This window comes from Nerophis lumbriciformis, linkage group LG02 (assembly GCF_033978685.3).
Source record: "Nerophis lumbriciformis linkage group LG02, RoL_Nlum_v2.1, whole genome shotgun sequence".
In the NCBI taxonomy this organism is placed as follows: Eukaryota; Metazoa; Chordata; class Actinopteri; order Syngnathiformes; family Syngnathidae; genus Nerophis; species Nerophis lumbriciformis.
This window is the reverse complement of record NC_084549.2, coordinates 60,963,009-60,986,731: the sequence shown is the minus strand read 5'-3', so window position 1 is coordinate 60,986,731 and position 23,723 is coordinate 60,963,009. Positions and strand designations below refer to the sequence as shown.

The 23,723-nt window shown below is 36.6% G+C and overlaps 1 protein-coding gene across 2 annotated transcripts; it reads left to right on the top strand.

Annotated features, from left to right (window-relative positions):
* The first annotated feature begins 689 nt into the window (after nt 1–689).
* Nucleotides 690–20,316, top strand: nphp1 (nephronophthisis 1). 2 transcript variants are annotated; one of them, XM_061966012.2, is made up of 20 exons: nt 690–818; nt 1,053–1,114; nt 1,191–1,251; nt 6,016–6,155; nt 6,247–6,439; nt 6,786–6,887; nt 9,172–9,320; nt 9,396–9,444; nt 9,510–9,597; nt 11,950–12,044; nt 14,291–14,419; nt 14,501–14,575; nt 14,706–14,816; nt 14,883–14,965; nt 17,140–17,216; nt 17,282–17,381; nt 17,444–17,556; nt 17,627–17,700; nt 19,295–19,339; nt 19,451–20,316. In XM_061966012.2, the coding sequence occupies exons 1-20, from the start codon at nt 750–752 to the stop codon at nt 19,721–19,723; spliced, it is 2,088 nt and encodes a 695-aa protein (XP_061821996.1). In that variant the 5' UTR covers nt 690–749; the 3' UTR covers nt 19,724–20,316. The 2 variants fall into 2 exon arrangements, with proteins under 2 accessions (XP_061821996.1, XP_061821994.1); XM_061966010.2 differs by having other exon boundaries at nt 14,649–14,816.
* The last annotated feature ends 3,407 nt before the right edge of the window (nt 20,317–23,723 follow it).

Sequence of the window (23,723 nt, the reverse complement as noted above, 5' to 3'; positions counted from 1 at the left end):
GGACACATTTTCTCCCGAAAATCTCCCGAAATTCAGGCGGACCTGGAGGCCACGCCCCCTCCAGGTTTATTGTTAGGCAGTTTCATTAACGTCCTCCCAGCACGGCAACAACACAACAATGTTGTATATTGTATATTGAGTTGGAGGCAATAAACAGGCGAGGGGATGAAGTACGTCTCTTTACTGTAGACTTCAGAACAGACTCACACACTTGACGTCAGGTGCGCAACACCACGTAAATCGTTGGCCAACCAAACAGTAACCCCAGTACATATATATATATATATATATATATATACTGTATATATATATGAAATACTTGACTTGGTGAATTCTAGAATTCTAGCTGTAAATATACTCCTTCCCTCTTAGCCACGCCCCCGCCCCACCCCGACCACGCCCCCCACCCCCCACCCCCCACCTCCCGAAATCGGAAGTCTCAAGGTTGGCAAGTATGAGATATGGACATCTTCAATATTAAGGTTTAATGTCACTGTAAAGGTGCGTACACAACGTTGATCTAAATGATTAGATAACAATAATTCGTTTAAAAAAATTAGACACGCATTATGCTAAAAGTAATCATAGACTGACAAATATAAACACATTAACAGGGCGTTTGACCGCCAGCCCACAAGTACAACCCAGTTGCCTAGCGACCGACCGACCAATGAGCGCGCAGCGTCATCTCGCTAGCTACATGCTAACGAACGTGTATAACTGTGAGCGATGAAAAAAGGGCGCGTAAAATGCCGCTGCCAAAACGAAAAGGACCCCTGCAGCAGGCCCACCGAGATGTGGACGACATTAAAGGGAAGGTGTGTGAGATAAGACGTCGTCACTTTTTGTGACGTTTAACTCGACGCCTTGTAGCATGCTAAGTCACAAGCTAACAGCATATGTCAGAAACACAGGACTAATATCGCCCGCTGGTTCAAAAAGGACAACTGGAAAGCTTTTTAGAGTTGTTTAAGTTACACCTTCTTTTGCAAACAATCTCAAATGATAATAGCAGTTACACTCAATGTTTCATTTGTGGTGCTTGTTCCTAGTTGGACAGTCTGCTGAAAGATGTTCAAAGTAAAGCTGAAACCAAAGAAGAGTCCTTTCGGAGGTAGGAGCCATGCATTTTATAAACCAATGTGTTCATACCTAGTTATGATCGTCTAAAAGTGTCATGTCCCAAACAGATGTCAAGAGCTCCAAATATCAGCAGAGAAGACATTCAAGAATCTAACAAAACTGACCAAGGTACGATAAATAAGTTCACTTTTTTGCTAAACACGGTTTTGTCAGCTCCTACTGTGCTGTGTACTAAGAGATATGGGAATACCAGAACATTTAATAATACTACTGAGAAGTCTGCATCCAAAATCAAGAAGCAGTAGGGAGAACTGATTTCTCTACAGAATCTCCTCTCTGGGGCCGTATTTATCAAGCGTCTTAGAGTGCCATTTTACACTTAAGTCCTGAGAATTTGCGAAATTTAGTCCTACTCTCAAACTTAAGAATAAAAGCTATTTATCAACTTTCTTAAGTCTAAGAATCACTCCAACTCTCCACTTTATTTAAGAGACCTTCAGAGGTGTCCTAAGTGGTTAGGAGTTGCCACCGGGGGATGGCACTGAGGCGAGAGAGACGTTCGCGAATGTTCAGGGAACGGAAGGATGTCCTGGCTTTGTTTGATGACGAGCAGCTGATCAAACGGTATCGTTTAGACAGAGCGGGTATTATTTTTGTCACAGATTTATAATAAGTGGCGTCATCTCATCAGCAACATCACACAGCAGAACTAAAGGTCATCACAATGCTTCGATATCTCGCCACTGGGAAAATGAATTGGAAAGAAAAGGAAACATTTATTTTTGATTCATTGCCAATAATGTTTGTTTGTTTTGTATTATTTTGTAGTTTATTGTCAAAATATACACTCCCATTGTCCACTTAAATATTTCTAAGATATTTATTTATTCTTAGACAAGGGATTCCCTTCCGTGATTGGTCATTTCTATGGACACAGAAATGACGTCACCTAAAATTCCGTTTACGGCACATAGTAATGTCGTGATTCAGCTCTGAGTGTGACACTTAAGATTCAGTCCTACACTTCGCTGAAAGTGTGAGTAAGACGCTTGATAACTAACTTTTAAGTGCAGCTTTCAGCGAAGAATTTCTTTACTCATAAGTCAACTCTTAGCAGACTTCTTAGGAGTAATTGTAAGACGCTTGATAAATACGGCCCCTGGTCAACAAAAGCACCATGAAGGTTCTAGCGCAGTGGTTCTTAACCTTGTTGGAGGTACCGAACCCCACCAGTTTCATATGCGCATTCATCGAACCCTTCTTAAGTGAAAAATATATATATATACTTTTTTTCTAATTCAAGACAAAGTTATATGTTTTTTTTACTGGTGCACAAAATGAACCGTGCATGAACATCACCTTGCTCAAAGAACAAAACCAACACAGTGCCTGAACTCACAACACCTGCAAATCAGATGGAAAATTAGAGGGAACATTGTTTGGGGTTATCCATAATATGCCGATAGGGAGATGTTTTTATTTACACGATGAGTCAGGTGTGTCTTGACCTCCGCGGTGGAGGCTCCGCCGAACCCCTAGGGTTCGATCGAACCCAGGTTAAGAACCACTGTTCTAGCGGGAACTCTCATTCAACCCTTTTTCGATTACGCATGCACCTCCTGGTACCCCAGCACCTCCAAAACCCTCAAATCTAGACTCCAAACATCCCAGAACAAGCTAGTCAGGTTACTTCTAGACCTCCACCCCAGATCACATCTCACTACTACCCACTTCTCCAAAGTGGGCTGGCTCAGGGTGGAGGACAGAGTAAAACAACTTGCACTGAGCCTAGTCTATAAAATCCGCTATACCTCCCTGATACCGAAGTACATGTCAAACTACTTCCATAACATAAATGACCGCCATAACCACAACACCAGGGGGAGCTCCACTAACCACGTTAAACCCAGATTCCGATCTTACAAAGGTCTTAACTCATTCTCCTTCTATGCCACATCAATATGGAATGCACTCCCAACAGGTGTAAAAGAAAGTGCATCTCTATCCTCCTTCAAAACCACACTAAAAGAACACCTCCAGGCAACTGCAACCCTAAACTAACACCCTCCCCCTTCCACGGATTGTAAATAATCAAATGTAAACAATCAAATGTATATACTTGTTCTTATACTTTCTGATCTCTCTATGTCCACTACTTGCTGTACATATCCTACCAAGTCAGACCTACACTGTTTCAATGTACATTTCTCTGATGATGCAATTGTTGATGACCGAAGTGCTGATATCAACCAAACCTAACCCCCCCAACTCCACATCCCACACCCCGGATTGTAAATAATGTACATAATTCAATGTATATACTCTGATGATGATTAACTTGTGTGATGACTGCATTATGATGATAGTATATATTTGTACCATGAATTGATTTAAGTGGACCCCAACTTAAACAAGTTGAAAAACTTATTCGGGTGTTAGCATTTTTAGTGGTGAATAGTACGGCATATGTACTGTCCTGTGCAATCTACTAATAAAAGTCTCAATCAATCAATCAATGAACATGGTGACACTGAATGATTCCCGATAGGCAAAGGTGCAAGACAAGGATGTATACTATCACCCCTTCTATTTAACCTATATGCAGAAATGAGGAAAGCTCTGGATGAGTGTGAGGCAATCGGAGTCAACATAGGGGGTTTGAATATCAATAATCAAAGATGACACCACCTCACTGGCAGAATCCTGCAGTGATTTAGAAGTGTTATTTGCTTTACCATGAATTGATTAACGTGGACCCCGACTTAAACAAGTTGAAAAACTTATTCGGGTGTTACCATTTAGTGGTCAATTGTACGGAATATGTACTGTACTGTGCAATCTACTAATAAAAGTTTCAATCAATCAAGTCAAGTCAAGAATGAAAGTGCTAAGGCGGGCCTATACTTAAATGTGGAAAAAAAAACAAGATAATGACAACAGAAAACATCACAGAGAGTTCAAGTTGGATCAAGAAAACATAGAAGTAGTGCAGTCGTTCTGCTTCCTAGGCAGTGAAATATATGAAGACGGTGGGTGTTCAAAGGAGATCAAAAGAAGATTAACAATGGCCAGAGCATCACTGATTAAACTGAATAATATGCTAAAGAGCAACCACATTATTTTAAGCACTAAGATCAAAATGATCGAGACTTTAATATTCCCAATAGCAATTTATGGATGTGAAAGTTGGACACTGAAAAAAACAAGACTCACGAAAAATACTTGCCTTTGAGTTATGGTGTTGGCGCGGAATCTTAAACATTCCGTGGACAAAACATCTCAAATAAAGAAGTGCTAGAGAAAATTAAAACCAAGCATTTCATTATTAGACAGGATTATTAAACTACAGCTAGGTTACTTTGGCCATATCATGAGAAGAAACAACAACTTAGGTAAAGACATCACGCTTGGAAAATGTGAGGGGAAATGTTGAAAAGGAAGACAAAGGTGCATGGAAGGAATGACAAAAACAACAGGAATGACATTAGCTGAGCTAGGAGATAGAGTGGTGGAAATAGCAGAGTTGAGAAGACTGGTGCATGATATCATCCAAGGTCGACATTGACTAGACGGAACCTAAGAAGAAGAAGAAGACTGTGCACTAGGGCCGCATGAAAAAAGGTGCTATCTCGATTCATACTAACATCGGATCTAATTTCTGAATATTGCCGATTTATTATTATTTTTACTTATCAAATAAACACTACTATTTTACAAATGAGACTTTTGCTGAACTGTTGTTACTATGACGACAAATTATTATGCATAAATGTACGGTATTGTGGAGGAAGCGAGCATGCCTTTATTTTTTTACTAAAACATTTGGTCTTTGATGGAGGTTAATTTGTCTCTTTATTATGAAAGCTTTTTTTGGACACTTAATTTATATAACTGAATTGTTTGCATTTGAATTTTGTTAGCATATTTTTTTTTACATCAAATTATCCTGACAATTTTATTAAATAAATTGTCAGCAAAATTCTTTTTTAAAAACCGAGCTTGTTGAAAGTCAGTGTTTTAAAATTCAGTGTAAATAATTCAGTGTACAGTATAAAAATTAAGTTTTTAAAACATTTTTCTGCACTGAATTTTTACATACTGAAATTTAAAACGCTGTATTTGAACAAACTTAATTTTTAAACATGCAAATTTTGCTCACATATTTTCATTTAATGACATTTTTAGCATAATTTGATTTGAAAAAAATGTAGCTCACAAAAATCAAACTCCAAAAATTCTGCGACATAAATTCAGTGTAAAAAAAAAAAGCTTTCGTTATAAAAACACAAATTAACCTCCATAGTATTTATATTCATTCCTAATATGTAAAAACAAAGTCTCATCTGGGAACTTGCATTAAATATTCTCATTAAATCAATTAGAAGTCTAATAATAATCAATAAGTGTGATTTCTATTAACATAAAACATGGTCTGTGTGGGGAAAAAAAAATCCCAAATGTGTGTATTTTTTTTACACACACACACACACACACACACACATGTATGTATGTATGTATGTATGTATGTATGTATATATAAACATACATACATATGTATGTATGTATGTATGTATGTATGTATGTATATATATATATATATACATATATATATATATATATACATACATACATACATACATACATACATACATATATATATATATATTATATATATATAAATATACACATATATATATATATATAATATATACATACACACACACACACACACATACATATATATATATATATATCTCTAACAAACGTAAGACGGTACTGGATCAACAATCGCTTTACTAACAAAATAACAACGGCAAGCTGAGCTGTCCCTTTGATGCTCTCAAAAACGTTATCAACCATGTTGCTACAATATTACGGCCCTTGAACGCAAGAAAACCGCAAATAGTAGCTGCCGTTGCATGTTTCTCTCAGGCTGACGAGCTTGCTCCAGTGGGGAACTACGACCAGAGGAAACTGGAGGAGGAAGGACGACTGCAGAACATCCTGGAGCAGATAGACGACCTCTCTCAGAATCTGTCGCCACCAGGACCCAGCACTGAACCACAAGGAGGGTCTGTAAGCTTACTTGATCTGCAAAAAAAGAAGCATCACATTTACAGCAATGCCGCTAGAATCAATGAAATATGTTTGATTTATCCACAGTGACGAGTTAAATGATAAAGATAGCGAGAAAAGCCTGGAGGACAGCGAAGAGGTTGACAGCGATGAAGATGTTGAAGACAAAAGTGGCCAGGACGAGAGTCCAGCTCCCGAACTGTCCCCTCCGTCAGAGCCTTGCATCTACACGGCGCTCAGTGATTTTAAAGGGGACCAGGAAGGAGATTTGTCTGTTCAGGTGCTGTCAAATAACATATTGTGCAATGCTTATATATTTAATTACTTTGTAACACTCAAAGTTGATTAGTGGTACTATCTGGAGGAAATATGCCATTATATTTAAAAATAAAACTGGTTGATCAAACTGTGATATCAACTCAGTGAGCTTCGACTGGATGAATTCCAAGTGTGTTTTGCTTTTTTATTCTTGCCAGTGATGGCAAAGAGGGAAAAAGTGATGATAACCATAGACTAACTGGCAGTCGCTAAAAACACACTGGTGGCAGGCAGTAACTTTGACATTATTTTAGTTTACTAAAAAAATTTGCTCTTTTAAATGCCCTTTTTTCTCTGTTCTGTCACAGAAGGGGGAAAAATTGAATATCATCCGGAAGACGAGTGATGGTTGGTGGGTGGCCGAGAACTCGAAAGGCGACAGAGGAGTGGTGCCGAGAACCTACCTGAAGGTATGCAAACAAAGTACGGTATATGCTGCAGCCACTGCATTAGGCTACACTGAGTTCTTCTCAAATGGTTCCCCCAGGGAAACATGCTTTATCAGTATCATGCTTCGAACTGTGTGCACCACAAAACCTGCTCATTGTCGCCATTAATCACGACTTCCTCATTTTGATTTAAAAAAAAAAGCAAAATTGTTTTATTTTATCTTGTATGTTAAAGTGTTTTTTTATATTGTGCTCCAGAGTTAATGTTTATTTTAATTTATTTAGTTGATTTAATACAATTTTGCAGCATCAAATGGTTTGTCTGTCAAAAAATGTTTTAGTTTAAATAAGGATTACCTTATTTAAATTAAATTTCAGGCAAATTGATTTACTCTAAATCTTTTCTGTTACAAACTAAAAAACTATTTTAATAAAGGTATTCTTTGTTGTACAGTCAGAAGACAATTTATGTGGCCCCATTCGTCACTGTTTACCACATGAATCGTGACGAAGTGGTGTGCACTATCCCTTTTAACCACCAGATGGCTATAGAGTGTTGGATATCTTAAAATGAGTTTTGCGGCAATTCCAACTTCAACCACAGCGTCAGTTGCTATGTATCATTTTCAGCAGACTTCATTGCAAAATGATTAAACCCCCTCTTTCCTCTCACGCGAGATCCACCCAGGAATGGGGTCATTTGAATCCTTTCCTTACTGTTAGATGATCTATATTCCTTTTTTTTTTCTTTCTTTTGTTTTTTTTAATGTTAATAAGGATACAATGTTATGTAGAGGTGTACTTGTAACTATTCTATAGACAAATAATACGATTAATAATTGTGACATAGGGACGGCGCGCAAAATGTTTTCTTCTTCGTAGGGTAACAGAAAATAATTGAGGAGACTGTAACAGAGCTGTTCCTAATACAATTGTTTATCGTCGCTAATTGGTTGCAGGCCTGACTGTGGTAAGCAAATATCCGCGAAGTAGGATTATTATTAATAAATCAAATATTTTTATAGTTAGAGCATAACAATAACTTATTACAACCTTCTAAATACGTTTTTTAAACATAAGAGCCCTCTAAACATGAAATAACACATATAGTCACCTTTACACTCTTTTTACCCAATATAGTAGCCTCGAGTGTGTTCTATTGTAATTACAGTATTAAATAGAACTATTATTTTATGTTGAATCTCTAAAATCTTGTGAAAAGTCTGTCTCCCTCAGTGTATGGATCAACTTTATTACATTAAAAAATAGCTAGTTTTTGATGAATACAAGCTTGTATATCCGCCTGTAGCCTAATTGAATTTTTGTCCACATAGTGAAAGCAGAAGTGCCTCTAGGTCAGGGGTTCTTAACCTGTTTGACCTCGGAGCCCAACTTTTTCACTACAGAGGGGGCCCGGGGCCCACTAAAATATAATCGTATTAATATTTACTATAAATATTAATTATATTATATTATTATTATTATTATAATTTAGTAATCTTACTGTTGATTTTTAATCATTCTCAATAATTATATCTAACTTACTTACAGTTTAACAGGACATACCTTCAAATGATATGAAAGCATGTGTTTATTATCAAGTCTTAGGTCATGCTGATTACAAAAATAAATACTAATCAAATATACTGCTAAAGAAATGACTCTAATTGTGCATACAATTAAGCAGTGCTAAAATAAACAAAATATCTAACTAAATTAATAATAATAATGATTTTTTTTTTTTTTTAAATTAACTGTCAATAAAATTAAAGTGCAAATAAAAATACAGCTTCACCACGTTAGTCTTTATTTTTGCACTTCAGAAACTTTTCTATGACTTGAGTTCCAGACTTCTATTAAAGCATCTATTAATCACAACAATTATTATCAAGGCTTAGGTCAGGCCGATTACCAAAATAAATAATAATCAAATATGCTGCATTAGCATAGACTCATAAAAACTGATGAAAATATAATTAGTGCTAAGTAAATTAATAATAAATATTATATATTTTTATTAACTAAACTGCCAATAAAATTTAAGTGCAATCGAAAATACAGCTTTACCTCTTTAGTCATAATTTTTGCGCTTAAGAAACTTCCCTATGACTTTAGCTCCAGACTTCTTTTGTTTGATTTTGTCATTACTGCCACAAGTGGTGGAAAAGTTTATTATAAAGGCGCAAACGGACCACAGCTGAGGAACAAATATTATTTGGCGGTCCTTTGGTTAAGAAACCCTGCTCCAGGTCACATGGTTACAACCTAGCTACCCTGCGGCATACGTTGTTGGTGTCAAATACAGATTGGTTCTGGTATCAGCGACGACAACAAGGAGCACGACGACGACGAAGAAGAAGAAGAGGAGGAGGAAGGAGAAGAAGAAGAGGACGGAGAAGAGGAGCCTGAAGAGAATGAGGGAGTTGATTCAGAAGAGCTGGACGACGAAGAGAAGTTTGTGTCAAGTGTCATGTATAAAATGGTAATTCAATAGCGATAAGTCCTTTGTAACGTCTTGTCCTTTAACAGCGATGTTCCACGGTCCAGCTGGTCCATGTTCAGAAAAGCCCTGACTGAGGTACGACATTTGTACGACGGTAAAATACATTGTGCGTGTTTTAATGCTGTGCGCGTGTGTGGTAGATTGATGCTACAGATGTGCTCTCCGCCATGGGCGCCATACCTTCTGGGTTCAGATCATCCACTCTAAGTAAGCTGCTGGTGGAGGAAGGTGAGTAAAGACCAGGGGTGTAACGGCACATCCTACAGTGGTACCTCGGTTTTTGTATGATCAACTTTACGTATGATTCCATTTGATGGAGATTTTTGGCAACGTTTTTTAATATGGTGCCTTGGTTATTGTACGGTCAACCATTGCGCATAAGAAACTAGTCTGTTTTTTCTGTGTATCGTTCTGTTCTGTAAAAATGGAGTGGCCAAATAGACTCATTTTCTGTGCTTTTTTATTGAGTACCAGTGCAAAATAAGCCACCATGGGACCAAAGAAAGTTGCGAGTTCCAGCACTTTGATAAAGAAGGGGAGAAACACTGTTGAATTTAAGAAGGAACTTGTTGCAAAGTACAAAAGTGGCGTCTGCGTTAGGACTGTGAATCTTTGGGCACCACACGATTCCATTCGATTCGATTCTGGGGAGTAACGATTAGATTCAGAATCGATTCTCGATATACAATTGATACTTTTTTAATAACATTGGGTGCCAGTTGTATAATTAACTACATTACTCCATACAAAAGACACAACAGCTCAGATACATTTTATATTACTTCAAAGGAAACTGGTTTTGTTTAATAAAATTATACCTAAACATTTAGTAAAGTAATATACAAATGAGACAACCAGAGAAGTATCCAACATTTGTCTTTTCTAAAGTAAATAACAGGTAAAAAAATATATTATTTAAATCGATTTTTTTTTTTTTTTTTTTTTTTTTTTAAACGATTAAAAATCGTTACAACTAAGAGTTATGATTCATTCAAAAATGTGTGTGGCTCTCCCATCCTTCACTAACAAAAGCCTTCAATATTAAAGTGATTTTTATTTAATTAATAGATTTTTATTTATCATTTGTGTATTTCACATTGTTGCATTCTATAATTTATCACTTTAAAATGTGTTTTCTGTGTCAGTTAAATGGATTTACATTATTTCTGACAGGACTAGCGCTAAATATATCTTGTGGCGTAGCCCACGGATCAATACTGGGACCAAAATGTTTCAGTCTTTATACAAACGACATTTGTAAAGTTACAAAGGACTTACATTTAGTATTATTTGCAGACAACACAATTGTTCAGGAGAGAACACACACAAGCTAATACAAATAATAACAGAAGAAATGAACAAATTGAAGAGATGGTTTGACAAAAACAGACTACCGGTATCCTAAACATCAGTAAAACTAAAATGATATTATTCGGAATCAGCAGAAGAGAAAGTAAAACACAAATACAAATATACGGAGTAGACATTGAAAGAGTAAAAGAAATCCAATATTTAGGTGTAATAATAGATGGTAAAATTAACTGAAACTCTCATAAAAAATATACAACATAAAGTGGCAAGAAATACGTCAATAATAAATAAAGCAAAAATATTTTCGGGACCCAAAAACCCTCCATATTCTCTACTGCTCGCTAATGTTACCATATCTGAGTGAAGAAATATGGGGAAATAACTACAAAAGTACAGTTAATTAACTGACTGTGTTACAAAAAAGGTCGGTTAAAATAATACTTAATGTTGGATATAGTTATTGAAACCAAAATATTAAAATTGAATGATTTGGTGCATTTGCAAACAGTTAAAATGATGTACAAAGCAAACTATAACCTGCTACCCGAAGAATGTACAACAATTCTTCTCATCAAAAGAGGAGAAATATAACCTTAGAGGAAAGTCTAATTTAAAACATTTGTATGCACATACAACATTTAAGACCTTTAGCATATTAATATGAGGAATTAAATTATGGAATGGATTATTAAACAATTGACTAATATGATCCAGTTTAAGAAACTGCTCAAACAAAGTAAAAGGAAGAAGAATAAACATATTGAACCTTATTAGAAAATGAGATAATCTTATTCATCTCATAATGTAAACCATGCATTACTTAACTATTTGCTCACAAGAACTTTGTTTATTGATGTATTTAATAATTATTTACGTACTCATGTGTTTATTTATTTACCAATGTATGTATTTATTCACATATGTGTTACAAACAAATGTGTAAAAAATACTATGATACGAAAAGGGGCAAGATTAATAAATAAGCTCTGCTTCTTCCTACTCTTTCTCGGACATGTTGTAATGACAAACTGTCAATATGTAATGTATCATATTGTAATTGTATGGCATGTTCGAAATAAACTAACACCATAACCATAAATGCTTTGGTTTTTGTGTGATTCGGTTTTGGTCTGACATTTTGGAACCGATTACGAGGCACCACTGTTTTGGTTTAAAAGAAAAGGATGCAAAGAGAACACACGTACTGCACTTTAAATCAACATACAGTACATCGAGCAGCTACAGTTATTAAGATGATTGTTATTGCAGGTGCCAAATACAGAGGGAGTCGTCATATGCTGCCTCAGCTCAGCCAATCACAGCTCTCCTTCAAAGATCTATTCTTGGAGCCCGACACCGGCAAGGTGAGACCGCTACGTCAGTTACTTTTACCAGGCACATTTTGTCTTCTCCTTCGTGCCGACAATTTTTTAAATAGGAAAAATAATAACCACCGGGGTCTCTATTTTTTGGCGGCTCAAAAAATATTTGCTGTGGCTGTAGGTAACCTCCTGATGTAGTTTTTCTATTTGAAGTGTCACAAGCAGCCAGCAACTTTAACTCTACATGCGTTTTTAAATGTCAGTTGCGACTAAACTGGTGTTACACTTGTTGTGCCGTTGTTTAAAACACACTCATCAGTGTTATTAATGCTGACTGAGCAGTTTGCTCCTTACCGCTATTATGTGTCGTGCAAAATACATATATAAACTTTTTCCGCTGACGGCCGCAGACTGAAAAATCAAAGGATGCGTGGGACTTTTTGATACAGTAAAGCCTGTTCATAGCTGTTCATTTGGTTCTGGGCCTAAACATACTCAAATCCAATCTTTCCTTTACAGAAGAGCGCTAAAAGACTCATTACTGGAAATGCATACAATGAACCTACAAACCCAATATTGAAAGAGTTCAACTTATTGAAATGCTACCATGTCCTTAAAGTCATGTATAAGGCACAACATTCATAACAGATTTGTAGTTATAGAAGTAGTTATATTTTTACACTATCAAGATTGTAATGACAATAAAAAAAAACCCATCATTCTAAATATATTTAAATATATAACAATGTGATTTAATTTAATATGATACTACATTTAACTTTTTACTTAATATTATATTTTAATATTTTTACACTCCCATCAAGATCATTATAATCAAATCATGAAAAATAGTACAATATATTTAAATACATTAAAAAGGTGAAATAATTATGTATACATTTTAATAAGATCTAATATATTTTAATATTATCTACATTTACAGTATCATCATAATTAAATAAAAACATGTTCAATATATTTTAAATATATACAAATACATAAAAAATGTTGATCAGATTTTGAACATATTTAAATATATTTAAAAAATGCACAATATTTTAATAATACAATAAAAATGTAAAATTAAATATATATTTAATATCATATCTTTATTACATACATTTACCACTTTCAAGATTGTCATAATTAAATACAAAAATCAATATTTTAAATATACTGTATTTAAATACATACAACATTTCAATAAACATTTTAATATTCAATATCATATTTTGAATAAATTTAAATGTATGAAACCGTTAATAAAATGTACATTTTAATATCTAATCAGATTTTCCAGCCTGGCGCTGGTTAGTTCTAGCTTAACTGACTCCTCGCCCGGACTAACAGACACTGTAATTGCCTGTGATCGGGCTTGCTCTAGTGTCGTCAGTCAAGTGTGACTTAACCAATAATCTATGTTCCTAGACAGAATGATGGCGCCTTCCTCATTAGCAAGCCCGGTTGAAATGAAATGTGGTAAATTAATTTCTGCAAAGTAGGATTTATTGATTATAAATTTAATTTTTTTTTATAGCTAAAGCAAAAAAAACCTGTTAATGACCTTCTAAATATTTTTTTAACATGAAGTGAGCCCTGTAAACATAACATACCACCTTTTAGTCAACTTTACACTCCTTTTAATTCAATATAGTAATGCTTCTTGAGGTTTAGCCAATCAGTGGCCACGATATTCTACAGCACGCTCTGATTGGTTTGGTCTCCTCTAATGGCCAATGCTACTGTAATATTGATATTTTTAGTTTATTTAGCCATTTGAATGCTTAAAAATTCTTAATTTAGGCAAAAAAATTGTCAAATAAAAATTTCCCCCAAAAAATCTGTGGTGTTGTGAAGCCGCAATATTTTAAAATTAATAGCTAGAGCATAAAAACCTGTTTTGACCTAGATATATTTAGTAAACATTATGAAAGCAATCTGAACATGAAATAAAGGCCACATAGTCACAGTTCCACTTGTTTTCTCTAATAAAGGCATGCTGCTAAGGCTGAGCCAATCAGTGGTCACGATACTGAACAACACACTCTGATTGGTTTATCTCATCTAGTGGCCAATACTTCTGTAGAATTGATATTTTAATTTATTATATGCTTCCCGCCTTCCGCCCGTGTGCAGCTGAGATAGGCTCCAGCACCCCCCGTGCCCCCGTAAGGGACAAGCGGTAGAAAATGGATGGATGGATATGCTTGAAAATGCTTAATTAAAAATACAAAGCCGATGCTTCTTTTGCCTTTCAGCTGAATGTCGGTCACTTCCTGTGTACGTAGGTTCGCTCGCGACACATCAAGACGTGCGTTTGTTTTACTCTGTGGAGCTGCAAGCGGATCCCCACGCCCGGAGTCGGAGTCCAGGTCCTCAGTAGACACATGCGCCTCTGCGCCTATGACGGAACCCAGGTGGTCTACCTTTTGAGGTATTTCTTCTCCGACCACCCTGCGCTTTAACGTAACCGCAACATGACTTCTGGTGTGCCGCAGGTGCTGAGCAACATCCACACAGTGCGGGCCAGCTACAGCCCCAAGCACCCCAAGACCTGGACTTTCTCACCGCGGGTACGAGGAGACAGTCGGGCCCCACCGAGCTCTATCGCGTGGCGTAGATTGTAGAAGTTTGTTTATGTTGCAGAAGTCAGGGCTTCTCCGTAGATTCATACGAGGCAAACCCCCAATGTGTTTGTCCCAGACGGCAGGCCTTCTGCCCACCCTGCTTGACGGAGACTGCTTCCTGCGCTGTAACTCGGACAACTCCGACCTCGGCCTCCTCTTCGAACTCGGAGTCACCTTCATACGCAACGTGAGGACGAACAGCAAGAGGCGACAATTAGCGGCCACGACTAAGCAGAGCTTTGCTGTCTTGTAGTCTACGGGTGAGCGGGGCGACCTCAGCTGTGGATGGGCTTTCCTCAAACTGAGAGACGCTGCTGGAAATCCAATACCTAACAGGCAAAGTACACACACTCTACACTTGCAATATGTCCCAAAATCTACAGCGTAACCTCCATTTACCGACCTAATTGGTTCTTGCACATGGGTCGTAAATCGAAGTTTGTATAATGAAGCAGAGTTCCCATAAGAAACATATTTGATTCTTGGGGATAACGATTCGATTCAAAATCAATTCTCGATTCAAAACTATTCTGCATTCAAAATCAATACTTTTTTTAATAACACTGGGCCCCATTCTGCAATACGTTTCTATATCTTCCTCTTATGTTTCTTCCTAAGTGATTTCCTAAGAGGAGTCCATTCAAATTCATTACGTGTTCTTAAACGCCCAAATTGTTCCCACCTGCTGTTCTTAAGTTGCTGAATGCCAAATGGTTAGCGCGTGCGTGTCTATCATAATTTGCATATAAACACGCCCTTATTTCCCCAATATGCATATGTAAATGCCCTTAATTCCCCATATGAGGGCACAATCCGGCGGAAAAGCTGAACATCAAACACACGGAGAAAACACTAACAGATTACAGAAGAGAAATTCGTATTATCCCGCGGGGGAAATACATAATGTCAAAACGTAAGTTTAAGAAAGAGGGGACAGCTCTCGGTAGCCTAAAGCGTTAAAATAAATATTCGTCACTTCGGGCAAATAGGTCGACATGGTCGTGAAATATGCGCTCCCTCCCCAAGGCACGATCTGCGGCATCTTACAGTAGCAGCAAAAGCATTGCCATTGTGTCTGTGTGTGCGTGCACACGGTATTTTGAAATGTCTATATATTGCTCATTCTGCTATATGTCTGTCTGTTTTATATCTATCTATCCATCTCTATATCTATCTATATCTATATATATATATATATATATATATATATATATACCGTATTTTTCGGACTATAAGTCGCCGTTTTTTTCATAGTTTGGCCGGGGGTGCGACTTATACTCAGGAGCGACTTATGTGTGAAATTATTAACACATTACCGTAAAATATCAAATAATATTATTTAGCTCATTCACGTAAGAGACTAGATGTATAAGATTTCATGGGATTTAGCGATTAGGAGTGACAGATTGTTTGGTAAACGTATAGCATGTTCTATATGTTATAGTTATTTGAATGACTCTTACCATAATATGTTACGTTAACATACCAGGTACGTTCTCAGTTGGTTATTTATGCGTCATTTAACATACACTTATTCAGCCTGTTGTTCACTATTCTTTATTTATTTTAAATTGCCCTTCAAATGTCTATTCTTGATGTTGGGTTTTATCAAATAAATTTCCCCCAAAAATGCGACTTATACTCCAGTGCGACTTATATATGTTTTTTTTCTTCTTTATTGTACATTTTCGGCCGGTGCGACTTATACTCCGGAGCGACTTATACTCCGAAAAATACGGTATCTATATCTATTTCTATACATCTATCTATTTATATATCTCTATATCTCTCTCTATCTATGTATCTATTTATGATATTAATGTAACATTAGACAATAGAAGTAAGGGGACTTGTCACACTTAAGAACAAATAGGCCACCCTAAGAGTACTCTGGAGCACTCGTAGATTTTGTTCTTACAAAATTTGTTCTTAAGAACGGTTGCTGAATGGGGCCCACTGTCTGCCAGTTCTATGATTAGCTACATTCCTCCATAAAATAGATAACAGCCCCGATACATTTCTATATTACCTAAAATAAAATAGGTTTTGTTTAATAAAATTCTGCCAAAACATTTAATAAAGTCAAATACAAATAAGGCAACAAGAGTAGGTAGCCAACACTTCTCTTTTCTAAAGTAAATATGAACAGCAGATATGATCATCTACATCAACAATATGAGTTGCCTCAGTGGCTGGACAGGACAGATTAAACAACAACAACAACAACAAAAAAAAATATATTTTAAATCGATTCATCAAGTGGGAGAACTTGCAAAATAGCAGGGTGTTCAAATACTTATTTTCTTGACTGTATATATATATATATATATATATATATATATATATAGTGCCACTTATAGACAAGTTTTGATGGATGTACACTGACTACTCAAAAGTATATCCACGTTTACCTTCTGTAATAGTCACTAGTTGAAATCTGAATTTTGTCTGATACTGTACGCTTTTTTCTCCACACTTAATGATGTCATTGTGCGTGTGTGTGCGTGCAGGACGTATGAGCTTCTGGTGAACGGTGGTACTCCTTATGAGAAGGATGTGAGGGTGGAAGGCTCGCTGACTAAAGGATGTAAGAGCCGTAGTCAGCAGGATAATTGTGTCTCCATCTAGTATCGTCCTTTTCTTCTCTTTTAGCGCCATCAAGTGTTTTCCAGCAGATACTGCAGGCCAGACGCCAGCCCCTACTCATTGTAAAGTTCAAGTCGCCAAGCAGCCACATCAAAAGGAAACTCAAGTGAGATTTGTGGAGCGACTACTAGTTTAAAGAATGAATACAATGAGTGTTTCTCCTCACAGTCTCCTCCCGGACACGCTGCTGTACTGTCTGAGCTGCGTTCAACTGTTGGTGAGGCAAAGGCAGCTGCTAGCCGATGCCCTGCTGGTGGACCGGCCCACCATGCAGAACGCAGGTAACGCTCGCATGATGTTTTTTTTTTGGAAGAGTCATACTATAAACTTTGCACTGCTCTTCATCTTTAGATTTAATCTGCAGTCCTGTGCTGTCTACTTTCTCCACGCTTGTGGACCAACCTGACCTGTTGGATGCTGTCAGGGTCAGTGCACTCTCTTTGGTTTAAACAGCGTCTTTGTGTTTAGTGTCCCACCACAGCAGCAATTTAGGATTTTTTACTATATGTTGTATCATATACATACATTTGTTTGCTAAGAGCCAGTCATAATCAATCCTGCTATGAAAAAATGCCATATAACATACAGGATGTACAGGAAGTGAAGTTATGTTTGTCAAAGGTCTCGATTGAAATTCTTAAATTAAAAAAAATATTTTTTTAAATACACATTTTTTTAAAACATTTTTAAAAACATGATATCCATTTTTTTCCAGATAATATATGAACAAGGTAAATAATTACACATTTTAATACATGTATGCATATTTTTACACTATCAAGATCGTACTAATAATAACAAATACAATTTCTAAATATATTTTAATAAGATATAAAAATGTGAAATAAATATGATAAACAATGTTTTAATGCTTTATATAATATTACAATATAATATGTTTTACACTTCATCAAGAGCATAATAATCAAATAAAAAATATATACATTCTATTTAAATACATTAAAATGGTTAAATAATTAAATACACATTTAAATAAGATTTAGTATAATTTTATCATATAGATTTACAGTATCATAATAATTAAATTTAAAATATATTTAAAATATATTTAAATACAATAAAAAGGTTGGATACACTTTTTAACAATTAATATCATACTTATACATTAAAAACATAAAATAATTAAATATACATTTTAATAATCATATTTTAACATACACATTTTTAAATTATCAAGATCATAATGATAGTTACCCCGCCTTCCGCCCGATTGTAGCTGAGATAGGCTCCAGCGTCCCCCGCGACCCCGAAGGGAATAAGCGGTAGGAAATGGATGGATGGATGGATAATGATAGTTAAATAATAAAACTATATTCAATACATTTCAAATATATTTAAATACATCAAAAATGTTAAATATACATTTTAATATTCAATATCATATTTTGAATATATTTACATAAATAAAACTTAATAAAATTTACATTTTAATATTTAGTATATCTTATTGTATATTTTTTACACTATCAAGATCATAACGAAAAGTCAATAATGAAAAATATACTTTACATTTTGTTGATATATTTAAATAAATGTAAAATTTTAGAAGATTAAATATTTAATTTTCACTTTCCTTTATTTAACCAGGTAAAAAACTCATCTAAATCAAAATGTATTTTGCGAGAGTGACCTTGCCAAGAGTAAATTTTTATATCACATTTTAAATATGTTAAAATTATATATTTTTAATCTTATTTATTATTGTATTTTAATATATTTGAAGATCGTAAAAATACTTATTAAACAGGTATTGTTTACCATTTTTGTTTTAAACAAATCTAAAAAAAATCTGCTTTTCACTTGAAATAACTTTTTAAACTATCAAAAGCACGTAAAGAGTAAATTTTTATATACTATTATAATTTTAATAAAATACTAATAAAACTATCATCGTAATATTATTTTTCACTCTAATGGGCACGAACATTGGCAACTATTTCAAAGTGCTAGCATGGAATAAAAAACAAATATTAATATAAAAAAAATGTTTCCTTTCAGATTGCTTGGATGGATACAGAAAGCAAAATGAGTCGAGCACAGAAGGTCAGACTGCATTTGTGTTATTATTATTATTATTATTCCAGAATGTAGCGTTACTGTCTCTCAGCACGAGCCACACAATGTTCCTACCTGAGTTGTCCCTTCATGTCGCAGCGAGACACGGCCGCTGTGAAGCAGGAGTTCTTCAAAGTCTACATGGCGTCGGCGTACTTCATCCTCCACTCGCCCTCTCTGCCGACCTACCGCTGGGCCGATCCCGCCTCGGAGGAGCAGCGATCCCGCTTCATCTTATCCACGCTGGAAGCTATCAAGCAAGCCAGCGGCCAGTCGGGGAGCCAGGTGGCTTTTGCCGACTCTGCGGCGCAGGAGCAGCTGGCTTTTGATGTCTCAGAGATGACCTTCGACCTCCTACAAGCCACACGGTAGAAAACGAGAATTATTTTTGTTGTTTTTATTAAAATATTAAGCTGGTAATATCCTGACACTGTGGTCACTGTGGGGCCTAAAGGTACCTTGTTGTGCAATACTAAGGTAGTCAAATAACACATTATTCGTGCGCTAATTGCTAGCTATAAATGCTAACATAAACATGATAACATTAAGATTCCCTAATGTTTTTATTTTAAACCTGCCAGGTACAGGGAGTTGTCATTCCACATTGCTCAGACCAAATGTGGAGATGTGTTATTGATGAGGCAGGAGTTGAAGATGAAGCGCATCACAAAGTTATTACGCCAAAAGTTGGTCAACTTCAGATTCTTTATTGATCACTACAACATAACCTCCACTGTAATACGTACAAGACATAAATAAGAATACATTTAACACTTAATTTAGGCCAAACATATATAAAATATACTTACCATTGATTAAAACAAATGTTTTAAGTCTGCGAGCTGCCATATTTAAAGCGCAATGTAACAAGCTACAACTATGTTTACTTTTACAGCTTCTATGTACAAAACCCAAAACCAGTGAAGTTGGCACGTTGTGTAAATCGTAAAAAAAAAAAATATATATATATACACCATATTTTTCTGACTTTAAGTCGCAGTTTTTTTCATAGTTTGGCCGGGGGTGCGACTTATACTCAGGAGCGACTTATTTGTGAAATTATTAACACATTACCGTAAAATATCAAATAATATTATTTAGCTCATTCAAGTAAGAGACTAGACCAGGGGTCGTCAACCCGCGGCTCTAGAGCCGCATGCGGCTCTTTAGCGCCGCCCTAGTGGCTCTCTGGAGCTTTTTCAAAAATGTATGAAAAATGGAAAAAGATGAGGGGAAAAATATATATTTTTTGTTTTAATATGGTTTCTGTAGGAGGACAAACATGACACAAACCTCCCTAATTGTTATAAATCACACTGTTTATATTAAACATGCTTCACTGACTCAAGTATTTGGCGAGCGCCGTTTTGTCCTACTAATTTTGGCGGTCCTTGAACTCACCGTAGTTTGTTTACATGTATAACTTTCTCCGACTTTCGAGGACGTGTTTTATGCCACTTCTTTTTCTGTCTCATTTTGTCCACCAAACTTTTAACGTTCTGCATGAATGCACAAAGGTGAGTTTTGTTGATGTTATTGACTTGTGTGGAGTGCTAATCAGACATATTTGGTCACTGCAAGACTGCGAGCTAATCGATGCTAACATGCTATTTAGGCTAGCTATATGTACATATTGCATCATTATGCCTAATTTGTAGCTATATTTGAGGTCATTTCGTTTCCTTTAAGTCATCTCAATTCAATGTATATCTCATGACACACTATCTGTATGTAATATGGCTTTTAATTTGTTGCGGCTCCAGACAGATTTGTTTTTGTATTTTTGGTCCAATATGGCTCTTTCAACATTTTGGGTTGCCGACCCCTGGACTAGACGTATAAGATTTCATGGGATTTAGCGATTAGGAGTGACAGATTGTTTGGTAAACGTATAGCATGTTCTATATGTTATAGTTATTTGATTGACTCTTACCATAATGTTACGTTAACATACCAGGCACGTTCTCAGTTGGTTATTTATGCCTCATATAACGTACACTTATTCAGCCTGTTGTTCGCTATTCTTTATTTTAAATTGCCTTTCAAATGTCTATTCTTGGTGTTGGGTTTTATCAAATACATTTCCCCCAAAAATGCGACTTATACTCCAGTGCGACTTATATATGTTTTTTTCCTTCTTTATTATACATTTTCGGCCGGTGCGATTTATACTCCGGAGCAAATCCTTTTCAACCTATATTCAATTGAATAAACTGCAAAAACAAGAACTGTTCAACTTTATTTTTTGCAAATATTAGCTCGTTTAGAATTTGATGCCTGCAACGTGTTTCAAAAAAGCTGGCACAAGTGGTAAAAAAGACTGAGACAGTTGAGGAACGCTCATCAAACACTTATTTGGAACATCCCACAGGTGAGCAGGCTAATTGGGAACAGGTGGGGGCCATGATTGGGTATAAAAGCAGCTTCCGTGAAATGCTCAGTCATTCACAAACAAGGATGGGGCGAGGGTCACCACTTTGTCAACAAATGCGTGAGCAAATTGTCCAACATTTTAGAACAACATTTCTCAACCAGCTATTGCAAGGAATTTAGGGATTTCACCATCTACGGTCCGTAATATCATCAAAAGGTTCAGAGAATCTGGAGAAATCACTGCACGTAAGCGGCTAAGCCCGTGACCTTCGATCCCTCAGGCGGTACTGCATCAACAAGCGACATCGGTGTGTAAAGGATATCACCACATGGGCTCAGGAACACTTCAGAAAACCACTGTCAGTAACTACAGTTGGTCGCTACATCTGTAAGTGCAAGTTAAAACTCTACTATGCAAAGCCAAAGTCATTTCTCAACAACACCCAGAAACGCCGCCGGCTTTGCTGGGCCCGAGCTCATCTAAGATGGACTGATGCAAAGTGGAAAAGTGTTCTGTGGTCTGACGAGTCCACATTTCAAATTGTTTTTGGAAACTGTGGACGTCGTGTCCTCCGGAACAAAGAGGAAAAGGCGCTAAGTTGAAAAGCCAGCATCTGTGATGGTATGGTTAAAGTTAAGTTAAAGTACCAATGATTGTCACACACACACTAGGTGTGGTGAAATTTGTCCTCTGCATTTGACCCCTCCAATGGGGGTGTATTAGTGCCCAAGGCATGGGTAACTTACACATCTGTGAAGGCACCATTAAAATTCTGGTGACTGAACTGCCAGTTTTGGGTTGTTTTTTTTACCATAAAATGTAAATAAATTAAATATCTGATATGACACAACATTCCTTTGTTACCGATGACAGTTCAGCTTATATTGATAGACTGACATCGTACTGCTTTTAGTGTCTTTCATGGAAAAAATGTATCGGAGTGGCCCCTTCTATTTTCCTGTGCCTGGCCCTCGCTGGAAATAGTTTGGACACCCCTGATATAAAATATCCCATACAATCAGTCCTGCAGCGTGCAAAGATGGACAGCCAGTTAACATCTCAATGTCCTCCAATAAACACACAAGGTTGGACCAAAAAAAAGCGGAAGTTATATTTTAGTTATGTATTTAACAAAAAAAGATGAAATAACTGAAAACGTGTTATATTCTATCCATCCATCCATTTTCTACCGCTTGTCCCTTTTGGGGTCGCGGGTGGGTGCTGGAGCCTATCTCAGCTGCATTCGGGCGGAAGGCGGGGTACACCCCGGACAAGTCGCCAGTTTCTTCAAAATAGCCACTTTTTGCTCTGATTACGGCTTTGCACACTCTTGGCATTCTCTCGATGAGCTTCAAGCACACCTGTGAAGTGAAAACCAGTTCAGGTGACTACCTCTTGAAGCTCATTGTTAGCTGGCAGCTAATGTGCAAAATCGCCAGCTGGCACTTAGCACGCTAATCAATAGCTGGCAACTACCGCACCACTCGCTAGACGACAACTAGTGCGGCAATCATTGGATGGCAACAACCGCGCTAATTGCTAGCTGACAACTAATGAGTTAAATGCTGACTGGCAACCACAGCGCTAATGGTTAGATGACAACTAGAGCACTAATTACTAGCTAGCAACTAGAGTGCTAAACACTAACTAGAAAGTGGCACGATAATCACTAGGGCGTTAATCGTTAGCTGACAACTCAAGCGCTAATCACTAGCTGAAAACTGACGTACTAATCAATGCTATCTTAAATGCTAACGTATGCTACAATGAATATGGCAACTACCGCACTAATCACTAGCTGACAACTAGTGCGCCGATTGCTAGCTGACAACTAAGGCGCCAATCGCTAGGTGACAACTAACGGGTTAATCGCTGGCGGGCAACCACAGTGCGAATTGTTAGATGACAACGGCAGAGTGCTAAACACTAACTAGCAAATGGTGCGATAATCACCAGGGCGTTTATCGCTTGCTCGCTGACAACTAAAGCGCTCATTGT